Here is an 18,430-nt window from a genome sequence, read left to right on the forward strand (position 1 = left end):
TCTCAATTGGGGCAAGGCCAATTTTAACAGTTAATTGGGCAGTCTGTTGGGAGACAGAGGGATGTCTGGCAAGTGGGAGGCTTTCAAAAATGTGTTACCCAGGGTAAACACATTCTTCTTAGAGTGAAGGACAAGGCTGGCAGAAGTAGGGAACCAAGGATGACTCGGGATATTCAGGCCCTGGTCAAGAAGAAGGGGACATGTGACGTGCATAGGCAGCTGGGATCGAATGGATCTCTTGAAGAGTATAGGGAGGATATAGGAGTAGAGTTAAGAGAGAAATCAGAAGAGAAAAAGGGACACAAGATTGTTTTGGCAGATAAGGCAAAGGAGAATCCAAAGAGCTTCTACAAATACATAAAGGGCAAAAGAGTAACTAGGGAGAGAGTGGGGCCTCTTAAGGATCAACAAGGTCATCTATGTGCAGATCCACAAGGGATAGGTGAGATCCCAAATGAATGTTTCTCATCATTATTTGCTGTTGAGAAAAGCATGGATACTAGGGAACTTGGGGAAATAAATAGTAATGTCTTCAGGAGTGTCCGTATTACAGAGGAGGAGGTGCTGGAAGTCTTAAAGCGCATCAAGATAGATAAATCCCTGGGAATCTGTGGGAAGCTAGGGAGGAAATTGCAGGTCCCCTAGCCAAGATATTGATTCATTGACAGCCACAGGTGAGGTGCCTGAAGATTGGAGGGTGGTAAATGTGTCTTTGTTTAAAAAGGGCTGCAGGGAAAAGCCTGGGAACTACAGACCAGTGAGCCTAATGTCTCTGGTGGGTAAGTTGTTGGAAGGTATTTTGAGAGACAGGATCTACAAGCATTTAGAGATGCATTTAGAGATGCAAGGACTGATTTAGAGATGCATTTAGAGATGCAAAGACAGTCAGCGTGGCTTTGTGAATGGAAAATCATATCTTGCAAATTTGATTGAGATTTTTGAAGGGGTAACCAAGGAGGTAGATGAGGGCGGTGCAGTTGATGTTGTCTACTCCTCTCTCTCTCGCACTCTCTCTTGCTCTCTCTCTCTCGCGCGCTCTCTCTTTCTCTCTCTCACTCACACACTCTCTCTTCAGGTGGGGTAATCAGAAGCCAAAGACCAGCAACAGAAATATGCTAGAGTTGGCTTTGACTCCTTGGAGGTTACGTTCTTGTCAGGATTACAAACTGCTGTATTTTTGCTGAAACTATTTGAAGCTTTGCTCTATCCCGCTGACTTATTTACACAGAATTTCAATCAGTCGCTACCCTGTTGTGAAACGCTGTGGTGGTGGCCAAGGTTATAGACAGGGGTGACGTTTTGTCAGTGAGAGATTAAATGATTCCTTCTCTGTCTTTCTCTTCTCTCCAATAGGCTGGATGGAAAGTCTCCTCCCCTCCTGGCCGTCCCACCTGGTTAAGTTCCGATGGCCTCTGCTCAGTCAGTCGGTGTGTGCACAGATACTTTGATGGGCTGTTTTAATGAAGGAGCCTGCAGAGAGAGACGTCAATCTGATTAACTGGCAGCCACGCAGACACCTGGAGTGGGGAGACCACCTTCTTCCTGCTGTGTTTTAGACAGTGTGGTTAGTGTGTGTGCCAATGAGTTCTTGCAGTCTCAGTGAGAATGACACAGACTGCGCAGTGACGTTCTAGGCTCCTCTCACTCCCCCGTCTCTCTGAACTGAGCGGAACTCTCCCCACCCCCCCTGCGGAGACTGGGACGGGGCGTTGGGTCACCAGGTCAGAATGGCCTCATCAGCACTGATGCGCTTTTCCGTGGTTGACTATGTGATCTTCGCCCTGCTGCTGGTCCTCTCCTCGGTTATTGGCCTCTTCTACGCACTGAGCGGTGGGCGGCAGCGCACAACGCAGGAATTCCTCTTGGCAGGACGCAGCATGACCTTTCTGCCAGTGGCGCTCTCCCTCCTCGCCACCTTCCAGTCCGCCGTGGCTATCCTGGGTGTGCCGGCAGAGATCTACAACTTCGGTACTGAGTACTGGTTCCTGGGCTGCTCCTACTTCCTGGGGCTTCTCATTCCCGCACATGTCTTCGTCCCCATGTTTTACCGGCTGGGACTCACAAGTACGTACGAGGTAAGTGAAGAACTCGTGAGGAAGAGATCGGAGCAAGAGTTCACAAAAACGGAACTAGGGCTCTTCCACTTCTCCAGAGGAGAGAAGCTGGGATTGTTTGTAGACAAGATTAAAGTTAAAGTTTATTTACTAGTCACAAGGAAGGCTTACGTTAACGCAACAATGAAGTCACTGTGAAATTCTCCTAGTGGCGACACTCCAGCACCTGTTCAGGTCAATGCACCCTAATCAGCACATCTTTCACAATGTGGGAAGAACCCGGAGGAAACCCATGCAGACACGGGGAGAACATGCAGACTCCACACAGGCAGTGACCCGAGCCGGGAATTGAACCCAGGTCCCTGGCACTGTGAGGCAGCCGTGCTAATCACCGTGCTCCCGGGTTGGGAGGTGACTGATGTGAAAGTGTGTGCGCAGAAAAGATATTGCCACTGCTGGGGGAACTCTAAAACTAGAGCCAAGATTATAATGCAGCCGCAAATGAGGAACTTTGGAGAAACGCGACCCAGAAAATGGTTAGAATGTGAAACTTGTTGCCACAGGGAGTGACTGCCGTCAGAGGCAGAGATCTATTGAATGGGAAATTAGCTGTGGTGTGAGACAAAGGGTGAAAGTAAGTGCAGCAGCTTGAGGCTTACGTGGAGCGTAGACTAGGTGGTGCCACAGGGTCTGTTTCTGTACTATAAATTCTCTTTGCATGGACACCTTCCCTCACGAACCTCTTGTTGGTGAAAGGTTGCAGCCTCTTTGTTTTAAACACAGCGAGCTCCGAGAGGAATTACTGACAGTAACGCAGGAATGGTTAGGACGGTGCCCTGCGCGCTGACCTCTGTGGAAATGAGTTTATACATGATGGGCAAACCAGCTCCTCGTGTGTGTGTGTGTGTCCCCAAACAGGCATGCAGCTCCAGTTAATAAAGGAAGGAAGTAATGCATTCCCAGAGACCAAAGAAATAAATACCCACTATTTTTGTCTGATCAACATTAACAACAAACACACAGACAGGGACAAATTCAAATGTAAAAACTAAAAGCGTTTTGAGTTCCTGAAACAAAAACTAGAAAATGTTGGAAAATCTCAGCAGGTCTGACAGCACCTGTGGAGAGAGAATACAGCCAGTGTTTCGAGTGTGGATGACCCTTTGGTCTATTCTGTCTCCACGGATGCTGTCAGACCTGCTGAGATTTTTCCAGCATTTTCTGTTCTTGTTTCAGATTCCAGCATCTGCTATATTTTGCCTTTATCTGGAGTTCCTGATGTAGGGTTGGTGAGCTGAGGTGTTAGCTCTGTTTCTCTCTCCACAGGTACGAACGAGGGAGAGTAGGCCATTCAGCCCATCAAGCCTACTCTGCTATTTAATACTATCATAGTTAATCATCCATTTCAATATCTTTTTTCTCCCACTATTCGCATAACCCTTTATGTCATTGGTATTTAGAAATTTGTCAATCTCTATATACTCAATGACTGAGCTTCCACAGCCCTCCTGGGAGAGAATTCTAAACTCCAAAGATTCACAACCCTCTGAATAAAGAAATTTCTCCTTATCTCAGTCCTAAGTGGCTTCCTCCTTATTTTTAAATTGTGCCCCCGGTTCTAGACATTCCAGCCAGGGGGAAAAATCTTATCTAAAAGTACCCTCTTTAAGTATTTTGTAGCCTTCAGTGAGATCACTGCCCCTCCCCCCCGCATTCTTTGAAACTCTAGCGAATACAGACCCACTTTACTCAATCTCTCTCCATAAGACAGTCCCACCATCCTTGGAACAAGTCTGGAGAACTTTTGTTGCACTCCCTCAGTGGCAATGATATTCTTCCAGAAGGGGACCAAAACTGCATGCAGAACTCAAGGTGCGGTCTAACCTAGATTCTGTACAATTACAAAGAACAAAGAAAATTACAACACAGGAATAAGCCCTTCGGTCCTCCAAGCCTGCACCGAACATGTTGCCCTTCTGTACTAAAACACCCTACCCTTCTGGGGACCATATCTCTCTGTTCCCACCCTATTCATGAATTTGTCAAGACACCCCTTAAAAGTCACTACTGTATCCGCTTCCACCACCTCCCCTGGCAGCAAGTTCCAGGCACCCACCACCCTCTGTGAAAAAAAAACTTGCCTTGTACATCTCTTTTAAGCTTGCCCCTCACACCTTAAACCTATACCCCCTAGTAATTGACTCTTCCACCCTGGGAAAAGTCTTCTGCCTATTCAAGCAAGACTTCCCTCGCTTTATTTGTACAGGGCACTGGTGAGACCATACCTGGAGTACTGTGTATAGTGCTGATCCCTTTACATAAGGAAAGATAGAAATGCATTAGAAGCAGTTCAGAGAAGGTTTACCAGGCTAATACCTGGAATGAGGGGGTTTTCCTAGGAGGAAATGTTGGACAGATTAGGCTGTACCCGCTGGAGTTTAGAAGAGTAAGAGGCAACTGGATTGAAATATATAAGATCCTGAAGAGTACTGGACACAGTGGATGTGGAGAAGATATTTTCTCTTGTGGAGAATCTAGAGCCAGGGGTCACTGTTTAAAACTAAAGAGTCACCCATTTAAGATAGGGATAAGAAATTATTTTTCTTGGAGGGTGGTGAGTTTCTGGAACTGTCTTCCTCAAAAGGCAGTGGAACAAGAGGTTATTGCAGAAGGTCAGGGGACATGGAGTTGGGGGTAGGGTGTTAGCGTGGATAGAGGACTGGTTGTCAAATAGGAGGCAGAGAGTGGGGGTCAATGGGTGCTATTTGGATTGGCGGTTGGTGACTAGTGGAGTGCCTCAGGGGTCGGTGCTGGGGCCTCAGCTATTTACCATTTATATAGATGATCTGGAGGAGGGAACTGAGTGTATGGTGTCAAAATTTGCTGATGACACCAAGATTGGTGGAAAGGCAAATTGTGCGGAGGGTGTGGAGAGTCTGCAGAAGGATCTAGATAGGCTGGGCGATTGGGCCAGGAACTGGCAAATGGAATTTAATGTTGGCAAGTGTGAGGTGGTCCACTTTGGTAGGAATAATGGTAGGAAGGATTATTACTTACGTGGAGAAAAACTGCAGCATGCGACAGTGCAGAGGGACCTCGGGGTCCTTGTGCATGAGTCGCAAAAACCCAGCTTGCAGGTGCAGCAGGTGGTCAGGAAGGCGAATGGGATGCTGGCCTTCATAGCGAGGGCGATTGAATATAAAAGTAGGGAGGTCTTGCTGCAGCTGTATAGGGCATTGGTGAGGCCGCAGCTGGAGTACTGTGTGCAGTTTTGGGTGCCGTACTTACGCAAGGATATTTTGGCCTTGGAGGGAGTGCAGAGGAGGTTTACTCGGCTGATGCCGGAGTTGAGGGGGTTGAGCTATGAGGAGAGGCTGAATAAACTAGGCTTGTACTCGTTAGAGTTTAGAAGAATGAGGGGAGATCTCATTGAGACGTATAAGATGATGAATGGGATGGATAGGATAGAGGTGGAGAGACTCTTCCCGCTCAGAAAGGACAGTAGGACAAGGGGGCACAGCCTCAAAATAAAGGGGGGGCAGTTTAGAACGGAGTTGAGGAGGAACTTCTTCACTCAAAGGGTGGTGAATCTCTGGAATTCTCTGCCCGTTGAAGTGGTGGAGGCTGCCTTGCTAAATGTTTTTAAGACACGGGTTGATGGGTTTTTGATAAGAGAGGGGATTAAGGGTTATGGGGAGAGGGCGGGAATGTGGAACTGAGGCACGACAGATCAGCCATGATCTTATTGAATGGCGGGGCAGGCTCGAAGGGCTAGATGGCCTACTCCTGCTCCTGTTTCTTATGTTCTTATGTTGAATATTCTTAAGGCGCGATAGATTCTTGATTCATAGGGGGGCGGGAGGTAGTTGGGGAGGTGAGAGGTAATCGAGAGCTAGGCAGGAATGTGGGGTTGAGGTTACAATCAGATCAGCCACGATCTCATTGAATGGCAGGGCAGGCTCGAGGAGCTGAGTGGGCTGCTCCTGCTCCTGTTTGTGTGTACAGGGAGTTGGTGGTGTCGTGGTATTGTCACTGGATCAGTTATCCAGAGATCCAGGCCAATGCTCTGGGGACCAATGCAGATGATGAAATTTGAATTCAATTAAAATCTGGAATTAAAAGTCTAATGAAACTATAAGACCATTGTTGATTGTCATAAAAACTCATCTGGTTCACTGTACTTTAAGGAAAAAAGTCCGCTGTCCTTACTATTAGTAACATATCATTAACCTTCCTAAATGCTTTCAGTGACTTGTGGTCAAGGACACCCAGGTCTCTTTGTTCATCCACACTTCCTAATCTTTCACCATATAAAAAATATTCTGTACATCTGTTCTTTCTACCAAAGTGGATTACCTCACATTTATCTACATTATAGTCCATCTGCCATGTTCTTGCCTACTCGCTATGTCTGTCCAAATCCTCCTGTAGCCATTTTACATTTTCCTCACAACACACATTCCTGCCCACGTCATCCACTAACTTAGAAGTATTACACTTGGACCCCACACTTAAATTATTGGTATGTATTGTGAACAGCTGGGCACCAAGAACTGACCCTTGCGGTTCCTCACCAGCCAAACCTGCCAACACACGAATGACCCATTTATTCCTACACTCTGCTTTCTGTCTGTTAGCCGATCCTTAATCCATACCAGTATATTTATGCTTTTATTTTACTAAATAATCTCCTATGGGGACTTAAAATCCTAGAACACACTGTCCACTGACTCCCCTTTATTGGGAAGCACAGTGGTTAGCACTGCTGCCCCACAGCTCCAGAGACCCAGGTTCAATTCCTGGCTTGGGTCACTGTCTGTGTGGAGTTTGCACATTCTCCCCATGTCTGTGTGGGTTTCCTCCGGGCGCTCCAGTTCCCTCCCACAGTCTGAAAAACGTGCTGGTTAGGGTGTAAGTTCTTCCTTAGCGTACCCGAACAGGCGCCGGAGTGTGGCGACTCAGGGATTTTCACTGTAACTTCATTGCAGTCTTAATGTAAGCCTTACTTGTGACTAATAAATAAATAAAAAATAAATTTGGTGAGCAACATCCTCAAAAACTCCCAACAGGCTGGTCAAACATTAGTTACTATTCGTAAATCCACACTGTATGCAATCAGATCACTATAATCCAAGTGCCCCATTTATCACTCCACTTAACTGATGAAGGGGTAGCGATCTGAAAGCTCGTGCTATCAAATAAACCTGTTGGACTTTAACCTGGTGCTGTGAGACTTCTTACAGTCCAATGCCGGCATTTCCACTCTATTTGTCAGATCCTTAATATTAGATTCTGGCATTTTCCTACTGATATCAGGCTAACAGGTCTGTAGTTCCTGTTTTCTCTCTCCTTCTTGTGTGAAATAGCGGTGCAACATTTGCTGCTTTCCAATCTTCAGGAACCATTCCAGGATCGGTAGAATTTTGGAAGATGATTACCAATGTATTCATTATCTCTACAGTAATCTCTTCCAATGCTCTGGATGCTGGGAGACCTGCATTTTCTGTTTTTACTGCCGATTCAGATCTGTAGCGTTGTGTAATTATAGGCAGGAAGTGCATACAGTTAGTCATTATGGTTAGGAGCAGTACTTTTACTCTCACTCTGGCTCACACACCCACTCACCATAAGACATAGGAGCAGAATTAGGCCACTCAGCCCATCGAGTCTGCTCCGCCATTCAATCATGGCTGATTTTTTTTCACCCCCATTCCCCTGCTTTTTCCCCATAACCCCTGATCCCCTTATTAATCAAGAACCTGTCAATCTCTGTCTTAAAGACACTCAATGGCCTGGCCTCCACAGCCTTCTATGGCAAAGCGTTCCACAGATTCAACACTCTCTGGTTGAAGAAATTCCTCCTCATCTCTGTTTTAAAGGATCGTCCCTTTAGCCTGCAGTTGTGCCCTCTGCTTCTAGATTTTCCTACTAGTGGAAACATCCTCTCCATGTCCACCCTATCCAGGCCTCACAGCGTCCTGCAAGTTTCAATAAGATTCCCCTTATCCTTCTAAACTCCAACGAGTACAGACCCAGAGTTCTCAACCGTTCCTCATATGACAAGCTCTTCATTCCTGAGATCATTCTCGTGGACCTCCTCTGAACCCTTTCCAAGGCCAGCACATCATTCCTTAGATGTGGGGTGGTACCGTAGTTTAATGGTTAGCACTGCTGCTTCACAGCTCCAGGGTCCTGGGTTCGATTCCCGGCTCGGGTCACTGTCTGTGTGGAGTTTGCACGTTCTCCCCGTGTCTGCATGGGTTTCCTCTGGGTGCTACAGTTTCCTCCCACAGTCCAAAAATGTGCAGGTTAGGTTGATTAGCCATGCTAAGAAATTGCCCCTTAGTGTCCAGGGATGTGTAGGTTAGAGGGATTAGTGGGTATAATATGTAGGGATATGGGGGCTCAGCCTGGGTGGGATTGTGTTCGGTGCGGACTCGATGGGCCGAAGGGCCTCTTTCTGCACTGTAGGGTTCTATGATTTTGTGATTTCTATGGAGCTCAAAAGTGTTCACAATACTCCAAATGGGGTCTGACCGGAGCCTTATACAGCCTCAGGAGTACATCTCTGCTCTTGTATTCTAATCCTCTTGACATAAATGCTAACATTGCATTTGCCTTCCTAACTGCTGACTGAACCTGTACGTTAACCTTAAGAGAATCTTGAACAAGGACTCCCAACTCCCTTTGTGTGTTTCTGATTTCCTAAGCATTTTCCCAATTAGAAAATAGTCTGTGCCTCCATTCCTCCCTCCAAACTGCATAACCTCACACTTCTCCACATTGTATTCCATCTGCCCCCTCTTTGCCCACTCCTCTAACCTGTCCGTGTCCTTACACGATTTCTCCTGAATCTGAATTCTAACGTGCAGTTTGTGTTTGTCTTGCCAGTACTTGGAGTTGCGGTTTAACAAGGCGACCCGCTTGTGTGGCACACTGACCTTCATTTTCCAGATGGTAAGTGTGGTGCCTGGCCAATGTTTCTGGCAGTGAAATTACTCCCGCGCGCCGATCCCTTTCAGTTTGTTTCTGTTTATTCCCATCGATGGTACCTTTTCAATTTTGTGGCATACGCAGCCTCCCGAAGGGGGTGGCTTGTAAGCGACCTTCACGATAACTGAAAGTAAGTGTGCTGTCACCTGGAGCACCCAGCTGAGAGAGAAGGTTGCAGATGGAACCTCCTTTTAAACAGCGAGGGATGAAACAGAAACCCCAGTCGCACTGAAAATACAAAGCCTCTATTGCTGTTGAGATTCTACCATTCTGGATAATAAGTCACCCCCTTTAACAAACAGAACTTGCCACTCTCCGAATGTCACGTTGCCATTCATGAAAACAAGTGCATTTTGCATTTGAAGAACAACATGTTCTGTTAAGTAATCTACTCCTAAATCCCTTCATAACCTGTACTGATGTGGGCTGAACGGGGCTATGATTGACCCTGGGTCAGGGAGAGACACATCACTGCATTGTCTGCTATCTTTAGTTTTTCGTGAGATTTGAGTCCTGCTGGCTGTGCCAGCATTTCTTGACCATGTCTAATTACCCTTCAACTGAGTTGCTTGTTAGACCCTTTCAGAGCGCAGTTAAGAGTCAACCAACACCTTCCAAACCTGCAGCCTCTACAACGCATAAAGACAAGGGCTGCATCACAAAGCTTTGTGTGTGAGAGTAAGGCAACATAACTACCTGCAGATTTATTATTCTAATACAAATAATGGAACTGGTTGCTGCAAACAAGCTAGGGGAAAGTAACCCAGTCAGTGGTGGTCATAATAGTTTTCGAAAGGGCAAGATCCAACTTGACTAACTTCTCTGTGAGGAGGTGATGCCTCAAGAACGCCAACGCTTTCTGAAGGAGGTTTGATAGTGTTCCACATGAAACAATCGCAGTATTTATGGAACAGTCTTCATATTGGCCGACAGTCTCACAAAAATTACGACACATCGGCCAATACAGCACTTCTTCAGTACTGTGTGGCACTCGCACCCAGTTTGAACTTAAGTGGCAGAAGGTGTAGAGGGGACATGAGGAAAAACTTTTTTATGCAGAGGGTGGTGGGTGTCTGGAACTCACTGCCCGAGCTGGAGATAGGGACCCTAAACTTGTTTAAAACGTATCTGTATCTCCATCTTCAGATCGCGCTGAAAGTAAGCGCGCAGGTACAGCAGGCAGCATAGAAGGCAAATGTTGGCCTTCCTAGCGAGAGGATTTGAGTATAGGAATAGGGATGTTTTACTACAATTGTATAGGGATTGGTGAGGCCACACCTGGAGTATTGTGTGCAGTTTTGGTATCATTATCTGAGGAAGAATACTCTTGCTATAGAGGGAGAACAGTGAAGATTTACCAGGCTGATCCCTGGAATGGCAGATCTGTCATACGAGGAGAGACTAAGTCGGTTAGGATTGTATTCCCTGGAGTTTAGAAGAGTGAGAGGGGATCTCATAGAAACTTATAAAATTCTAACGGGGTTTGACAGGGTAGATTCAGAAAAAATGTTCCCAATGGTGGGGGAGTCCAGAACTGGGGGTCATAGTTTGAGGATAAGGGGTAAACCTTTTATTAGAAAGGATACCTGAATATCTTTGGGTTAGCATGGATAAGATGGGCTGACTGGCTCCATTCTGTGCTGCATCATTTCAGTGGTGCTGTGGTACAGACTCAGCGGTAATAATGCAATTTTTAAAATATTCTTTCATGGGATACGTGTGCCTCTGGAATGGCCAGCATTAATAACCCTTGAACTGCTTGGTTTGCTTGGGCTATTTCAGAGGGCAGTAAAGGATCAGCCACATTGTTGTGTGTCTGGAGTTACATGTAGGCCAGACCAGATCTGCTTGTTGCGAGGGAGAGCTTTTTTTTATGGTAATACCATTTTTCCTTTTTCTGATTACAGGTGATTTATATGGGAGTGGTGCTGTACGCACCTGCACTGGCACTTAATGCAGGTGGGTTAAAGTAAGGTCAGTGAAATGACATAGAGCACTTGAAGCTTCCCTGTGTGGTGGGACTCCCCCTCAGGCCTGAGCTGATCTTCCTGAAGTCAGTAAAGTAAAACAGTTCGTGACTTCTTTTCACGAGACTACAAACCGTTGGTAAAGCTAGATTTCTAAACACAGAACGGATTTTTAAAAAAATTCGTTTGTGGGACATGGGCATCACTGGCTGACCACTGTTTATTGCCCATTCCTCGTGGCCTTGAGAAGATGGTGGCAAATTGCCTTTTTGAATCGCTACATTGCCAGGATTCCTGATTTCCAGCTGTATAAGGTTGTTAGAATCTGATGAGTTCCAGTCCGTGTAAAGCAGGAGCAATCTGAGTTTTGCCTGATAAAGGGTTTAAGAAGGGAATCAATAGATTTCTAGACTAAACCTGTCAAGGGGCAAGGGGAGTGTGTGAGAGAGAGTGATGTTAAGAGAGAGGACCAGCCATATTGTGTTGAATGGGGGAGGGGGTTGAAGGGCTGAATGGCCTACTGCTGCTCCTATTTTCTGTGTTTCTCTGAGTGGCAGTTTGAACCAGCAAGCCATTGCCAAGCCTTTGAAAGAGCTTTCCTACCAGCGTCGCTCACTCACTTTCTTTCCCCATAAACCCACAAATTATCTTCCCCAAACCCGGAATAGTCAGGCTGGCAAATCTTAACTTGTGGTTTTGCTGAATTTCCTGCCCTGTGAAGCTGGAATGAGATCCCAGACCAGCGTAGGATTTAATTGGAAGGACTGCTAAACCACTTAAAAAGCCACCGAATCCGTGGCAAGCGATTAAATAGGTCCCATGCCTAACCAAATCCTTCAAAATGAACATGCCCAGCAGGAGCCCAAAGTAATTAAATGTTTCCGATCAACACCATGGAAATAAAGCAGGGAAAAAAAAATAACAAAATCAAAAGACGCCGGAGGAATAAGAACACAAAAAACTGGCAGACACTGGGCAGGTCAGCGCCTGTTTCAGATTAACCTTTCAATCCTCACATTAAGTTAAATCACAGCAGATTTATTTTTTACAGAAATGCTTAATTATTGTAGGAAAACATGGTCAACAGACGGTGTTCGTATCGGTTGCTTATTAGCAACGAGAGTATTGCCCTTGAGACTCTGTCGAATCACCAGAACACTCCTTCCCTTTGTTCTGCCTGAACTCTGCCATTGTGGAGAATTGTTGTTATTCCATAACATCTTGTTATGTTGGTGAAGAATGAGGAAATGTGGGATTAGGTGTGCGATTTCTCATTTCTGAAACAAAACCAATCCTGTTAAGAGAATAAAGCGCGGACCTTAAGTAGGATCGAGGTCTTAGACACCTGGAATTGATTTGACTGCCCTGAAGGTGCAGCAACCTCAAATGGTTTCATTATGACCAAGAGACAACACTCGCCCTAAGGGGGAGAGAATATCACAAGGTGAAGGGGGTTAGCAGAGCGTTAACTGGATACGCTGGTTGGGGAAGTGAAAACGAGGGAAGGGACAGGGGACAGAGGGTGGAGAAAACTGTGGACAGCATGGTGGCACAGTGGTTAGCACTGCTGCCTCACAGCGTGAGGGACTCGGGTTCAATATGCAAAGTTTGCACGTTCTCCCCATGTCTGCGTGGGTTTCCTCCGGGTGCTCCGGTTTCCTCTCTCAGTCCGAAAGATGAGCTGGTTAGGTGCGTTGGTCATGCTAAGTTCTCCTTCGGTGTATCCAAACAGGCACTGGAGTGTGGCAACTAGGGGATTTTCACGGTAACTTCATTGCAGTGTTAATGTAAGCTACTTGTGACACTAATAAATAAACTAAACTAAAACTGAGAAGGAGGAAAGCTAGTGATGCCTGGGGCATCAATGAGGGATCGAGGGAAGGGACAAGATTGCACTGAGGGGGAAGCAGGGCATGGAGGGGGGGGCAGCGGGAAAGGTGACAGTCAAAACAAGAGAGGAAATTTCAGCAGATAAAGTAAGACTTAATTTGCTCACGTTCGTAATGATTTAGTTTGATTTATTATTGTTATGTATTAGCACACAATGTAACGAGTGATTCCACTCACTCACCACCCTCTTTTCACTCAGAGGATGGTGAGTGAGTGAGTGGAATCGGCTGCTGTCGGTGGTGGTAGAGGCGAACTCGCTGGGGTCTTTTAAGAGACTTCTGGATGCGTACGTGGGATTTAATGGGATTGAGAGTTATAGATAGGCCTGGTGGGTATGGATATGATCGGCGCAACTTGTGGGCCTGAATGTGCTGTAGTGTTCTATGTTTTACGTACTATGAAAAGTATTGTTTCTTACGTGCTATACGGACAAAGCATACCTTTCATAGAGAAGGAAAGAAGAGGTTGCAGAATGTAGCATTACAGTCATAGCTAGGGTGTAGAGAAGGAAAAGAGTTAGAATAGAGTTCTAGAAGCACAGAACAAGAGTAAAAGGTAGAATTAGAGGGTATGCTGGGTACAGCTCACAAGAGGTTGCCTCGCCCAGACGCCATCTTGAAAATACAATGAAATGGTGTCCATCCACTTCCATGATTTTTGTTGGTTCATCACTTCTCATGGTGGTTCCCTTGCTAGCTGCTGCTCTGCCCTTCTGAATCTTACTGTGTAAGTAATAAGAGCTGTGTGTTTTTTTTTCCCAGTAACTGGTTTTGATTTGTGGGGAGCGGTACTGACTATGGGACTCGTTTGCACGCTGTACACAGCATTGGTGAGTAACCAACGGGCCGGAGTGTTGGAGCTTTCCAATCAGCATTGAGTGTGAAATCTTGAGCCTTCTGTACAATACAGTCCTCTATGCAATGCCTCGGCAAGCCTCAGGATGGCCCCTCTAGCCAGTGTCCTAATGTAGGAAACACATAGCAAGATCCCACAAACAGCAAGGTTTGAGAGGATTTTTTTCTAATATTGGGCAGGATGTAGGAAGATGAGAAGGCTCCTCAGGCTTGTTCCACCGTTTGGTTAGAATCAAGGATGATTTGTATCTTCACTGTTAATTTGCCTGCTGTAGTTCCAGTTCCCTTCATGTCCTTGCCAAATTGTCTGTATCAACGTTTTCAATTTTCTCTCAGACTCCCAGCTTTGTTGGAAGTGGAGATTCCTGACTTGAACACGATGAAGACTTTGCCTGTTCTCCTTCACAATGTCCTGAGGGGCCAGGCAGGGACCTGGGTTCGACATCTCATCTGAAAGACAGCACTTCCCCGGTGCTGTGCTACCCGCCCCTCATCCCCCCACAGTCCCAGTACCACACTCGAACATCAGCCTAGATCATGTGGTTAATTGTCTGGAACATGATTTAAGAATTCTGAGGGAGTGTTTAGAAGGAGTTGTGGACCAGCCTGCTTTAAATCAGCGCCAGGTTTAAAAGGAGGCCTGGTGTAGACAGCGGGCAGCGTCTGAGCGGGCAGCGGAGTGAGGGGGAAGCAGAGTGAGTTAATAGGGCTTAATATCAAAAAGGGCTTGAAGGAAAAAAGGCCAGGTGAGTTTGTTTGAAAAACAAGGAAAAAAATTTTTCTCAAACCCACTACAGTGAATAATGGAGGGGCATGTGATGTGTGGTTTCTGTATGATGTGGGAGCTGGAGGACTCCAGGGTCCTCCCCAGTGACCATGTCTGTAGTAAGTGCAGGTTGCTGGAGGAGCTGGAGCTCAAGGTGGATGAGCTGGCCTCTGAGCTACAGACACTGAGGCTCATCAGGGGGAGAGAGGGTGCCATTGTCAATGGGGTGCAAGTGACATCCACCCCCCCTAGACTGGCTAACTCTAAGGGTCAGGGACAAGAGGGGGCTGCTGGGAAGAGGAAGGGGGGTGAGGAGCGGAGGCCTCAGCCTCTTAATCTGCAAAACAGGTTTGAGGTTCTTGCTGCCAGTCTGGAAGAGGACGAGGCAGGTGAGGTTGGTGAGCAAACTGCACACGGTACAGTGATGCAGCAGGACATAGGCAAAAAGAAGGGGAAAAGGAACGCAGTAGTAATTGGGGACAGTGGGGTGAAGGGTATTGACACTGTCCTTTGTCACAATGACAAAGTGCACAGAAGGGTGTGTTGTCTGCCTGGTGCTCGGGTACGGGATGTCGCAGCTGGGCTGCAGAGGAACCTGGAGTGGGAGGGTGAGAATCCGGTCGTTGTGGTACATGTGGGTGCCAACGACGTAGGCAAAGTGCGGACTGAGGATCTGGGGAGGGAGTATGAGAAGCTGGGAATGGAATTAAAAAGTAGAACCGACAAGGTGGTCATCTCTGGGCTACTGCCTGAACAGTGTGCAGACGGGCGTAGGGTTGACAGGATTAAGGAAGTGAATGGGTGGCTCAGGGATTGGTGTGGGAGGAATGGGTTTGAATTTATGGGGCATTGGCACCAGTATTGGGGTAGGTGGGACCTGTTCGGGCGGGATGGGGTTGGTCTGAACCGTGCTGGGACCAGAGTGCTGGCGAATCGAGTAAAGAGGACTGTAGACAGGGCTTTAAACTAATTAGGGGGGGGAGGGTGCGAGGGTAGGTGACCTTACGAGGTCTAAAGTTAAGGAGAGGGTACAGGTAAGGGAGGAGGCCGAGGATGTCCCAATAATAGAGGGAGTAGGGGGCGTGAGTATGGTTGGTGGCGTTACGGCAAATAGGGTCCAGGTGAAGGCTGGGATGAAAGCGCTGTATCTGAATGCAGGAAGCATTCGGAATAAAGTGGATGAGCTGGTGGTGCAGATCAACACAAATGGATATGATCTGGTGGCCATTACAGAGACATGGCTGCAAGGTGACAGGGACTGGGAGCTGAATGTCCAAGGGTATCAAGTGTTTAGGAAGGATAGGCAGGAGGAAAGAGGGGGGGGCGTAGCTCTGCTGATTAAGGATAGCATCAAGGTGGTAGCAAGGGATGATATTGGAGCCAAGGAGCAGAACGTGGAATCGTTGTGGGTGGAGATTAGGAACAACAAAGGGAGGAAGACGCTGGTGGGTGTCGTCTATAGGCCCCCGAATAATGATCTGGAGGTGGGGCGGGCTGTTAACGCGCAAATAAGTGCGGCGTGCAGGAATGGGATGGCCGTAGTTATGGGGGATTTCAATCTGCGTATTGATTGGTCGACCCATGTTGGACATGGTGGGCTCGAGGAGGCGTTCTTGGAATGCTGCCGGGATAATTTCCTTGAACAGTGTGTGTTGGAGCCGACGAGGGAGCGAACTATCTTGGATCTGGTGCTATGTAATGAGGCGGGTAGAATTAGGGACCTTGCGGTGAAGGATCCTCTTGGAGAGAGTGATCATTGTATGGTGGAGTTTCTGGTGCAGATGGAGGAGGAGAAAGTGGGTTCCCGGACACGTGTCCTTTGTTTGAATAGAGGGGAGTACGGTAGGATGAGAGAAGAATTGGCGAATGTGGACTGGGGGAGTGCATTGGAGGGAGGGTCTGCTGAGGAGCAGTGGAGGATCTTTAAGGAGATCTTTCTTGGTGCTCAGCAGAAATTTATTCCGATGGTCAAAAAGGACTGTAGGAGGAGAGGTAATAAGCCGTGGATAACGAAGGAGGTGAAGGAAAGTGTTAAATTAAAAGCGGAGGAATTTAGAGTAGCTAAGAGTAGTGGGCGAGAAGAGGATTGGGAGAGGTTTAAATGTCAACAAAGATTGACAAAGAAGTTGATAAAGGAGGGTAGGAGAAACTATGAAGCTGGGCTAGCGCTTAATATAAAAAAGGATAGCAAGAGTTTTTATAAATATATAAAAAGGAAGAGGCTGGCTAGGGTGAACGTTGGTCCTTTAGAGGATGAGAAAGGGGACCTAGTGGTAGGGGATGGGGATATGGCTAAGGTATTGAATAACTTTTTTGTTTCTGTCTTCACGGAGGAGGACGTGAATAATTTGCCGGGTGTTAGCGATGGAAAGGTGGTAGGACTGGAGGGTCTTAATGACATTACTGTTACTAGAGAGGCGGTGCTCGACAGACTGGAGGGGCTGATTGTGGACAAGTCCCCAGGACCGGATGGAATGCATCCGAGGGTTCTGAAAGAAATGGCGGAGGTTATAGTGGACGCATTGGTGGTTATTTTCCAGACATCGCTGGATTCCGGGGAAGTGCCGGAAGATTGGAAAACGGCTAATGTTACGCCGTTGTTTAAGAAGGGTGCCAGGCAAAAGGCAGGGAATTATAGGCCGGTTAGTTTAATGTCTGTGGTAGGTAAAATGTTAAATGTGGATAGAGGATTGGTTGTCAAATAGGAGGCAGAGAGTGGGGGTCAACGGGTGCTATTCAGATTGGCGGATGGTGACTAGTGGAGTGCCCCAGGGGTCGGTGCTGGGGCCTCAGCTTTTTACCATTTATATAGATGATCTGGAGGAGGGAACCGAGTGTAGGGTGTCGAAATTTGCGGATGACACCAAGATTGGGGGAACGGCAAATTGTGCGGAGGGTGTGGAGAGTCTGCAGAAGGATCTAGATAGGCTGGGCGAATGGGCCAGGAAATGGCAAATGGAATTTAATGTTGGCAAGTGTGAGGTGGTCCACTTTGGTAGGAAGAATGGTAGGAAGGACTATTACTTACGGGGCGAAAAACTGCAGCAGGCGACGGTGCAGAGGGACCTCGGGGTCCTTGTGCATGAGTCGCAAAAACCCAGCTTGCAGGTGCAGCAGGTGGTCAGGAAGGCGAATGGGATGCTGGTCTTCATAGCGAAGGGGATTGAATATAAAAGTAGGGAGGTCTTGCTGCAGCTGTATAGGGCATTGGTGAGGCCGCAGCTGGAGTACTGTGTGCAGTTTTGGGCGCCGCACCTGCGCAAAGATATTTTGGCCTTGGAGGGAGTGCAGAGGAGGTTTACTAGGCTGATACCGGAGTTGAGGGGGTTGAGCTATGAGGAGAGGCTGAATAAACTAGGCTTGTACTCGTTGGAGTTTAGAAGAATGAGGGGAGATCTCATTGAGACGTATAAGATGATGAATGGGATGGATAGGATAGAGGTGGAGAGACTCTTCCCGCTCAGAAAAGACAGTAGGACTAGGGGGCACAGCCTCAAGATAAAGGGGGGGCGTTTTAGAACGGAGTTGAGGAGGAACTTCTTCACTCAAAGGGTGGTGAATCTCTGGAATTCTCTACCCGTTGAAGTGGTGGAGGCTGCCTCGCTAAATATTTTCAAGAAGCGGGTTGATGGGTTTTTGATAAGAGAGGGGATTAAGGGTTATGGGGAGAGGGCGGGAAAGTGGAACTGAGCCACGACAGATCAGCCGTGATCTTATTGAATGGCGGGGCAGGCTCGAAGGGCCAGATGGCCTACTCCTGCTCCTATTTCTTATGTTCTTATGATCTGGTGCACAGCCTGATCCCAGAAACAGCAATAACACTGAAATGAAAGAGCAGATAGTCTGTTTCATGGTTTTGGTTGAGGGATAAAGGATGACTACGTAGGAACAAGTGGAAGCCATTCC

General features: G+C 47.2%; 1 protein-coding gene across 3 annotated transcripts in view; it reads left to right on the plus strand.

Moving 5' to 3' along the window:
• The window catches only part of slc5a6a (solute carrier family 5 member 6a), a 50,480-nt gene that overhangs the window by 7,056 nt on the left and 24,994 nt on the right, over positions 1–18,430 (plus strand). For all 3 annotated transcript variants that reach the window (XM_080189516.1, XM_080189517.1, XM_080189519.1), the window contains 4 exons: positions 1,354–2,075; positions 8,946–9,011; positions 10,955–11,006; positions 13,666–13,733. In XM_080189516.1, the coding sequence (XP_080045642.1) occupies positions 1,728–2,075; positions 8,946–9,011; positions 10,955–11,006; positions 13,666–13,733 (534 nt within the window). In that variant the 5' untranslated portion in view covers positions 1,354–1,727. The remainder of the gene's footprint in view (positions 1–1,353; positions 2,076–8,945; positions 9,012–10,954; positions 11,007–13,665; positions 13,734–18,430) is intronic.

Source organism: Carcharhinus amblyrhynchos, chromosome 5 (assembly GCF_965287045.1).
Source record: "Carcharhinus amblyrhynchos chromosome 5, sCarAmb.v2.hapA, whole genome shotgun sequence".
NCBI classification, from domain to species: Eukaryota; Metazoa; Chordata; class Chondrichthyes; order Carcharhiniformes; family Carcharhinidae; genus Carcharhinus; species Carcharhinus amblyrhynchos.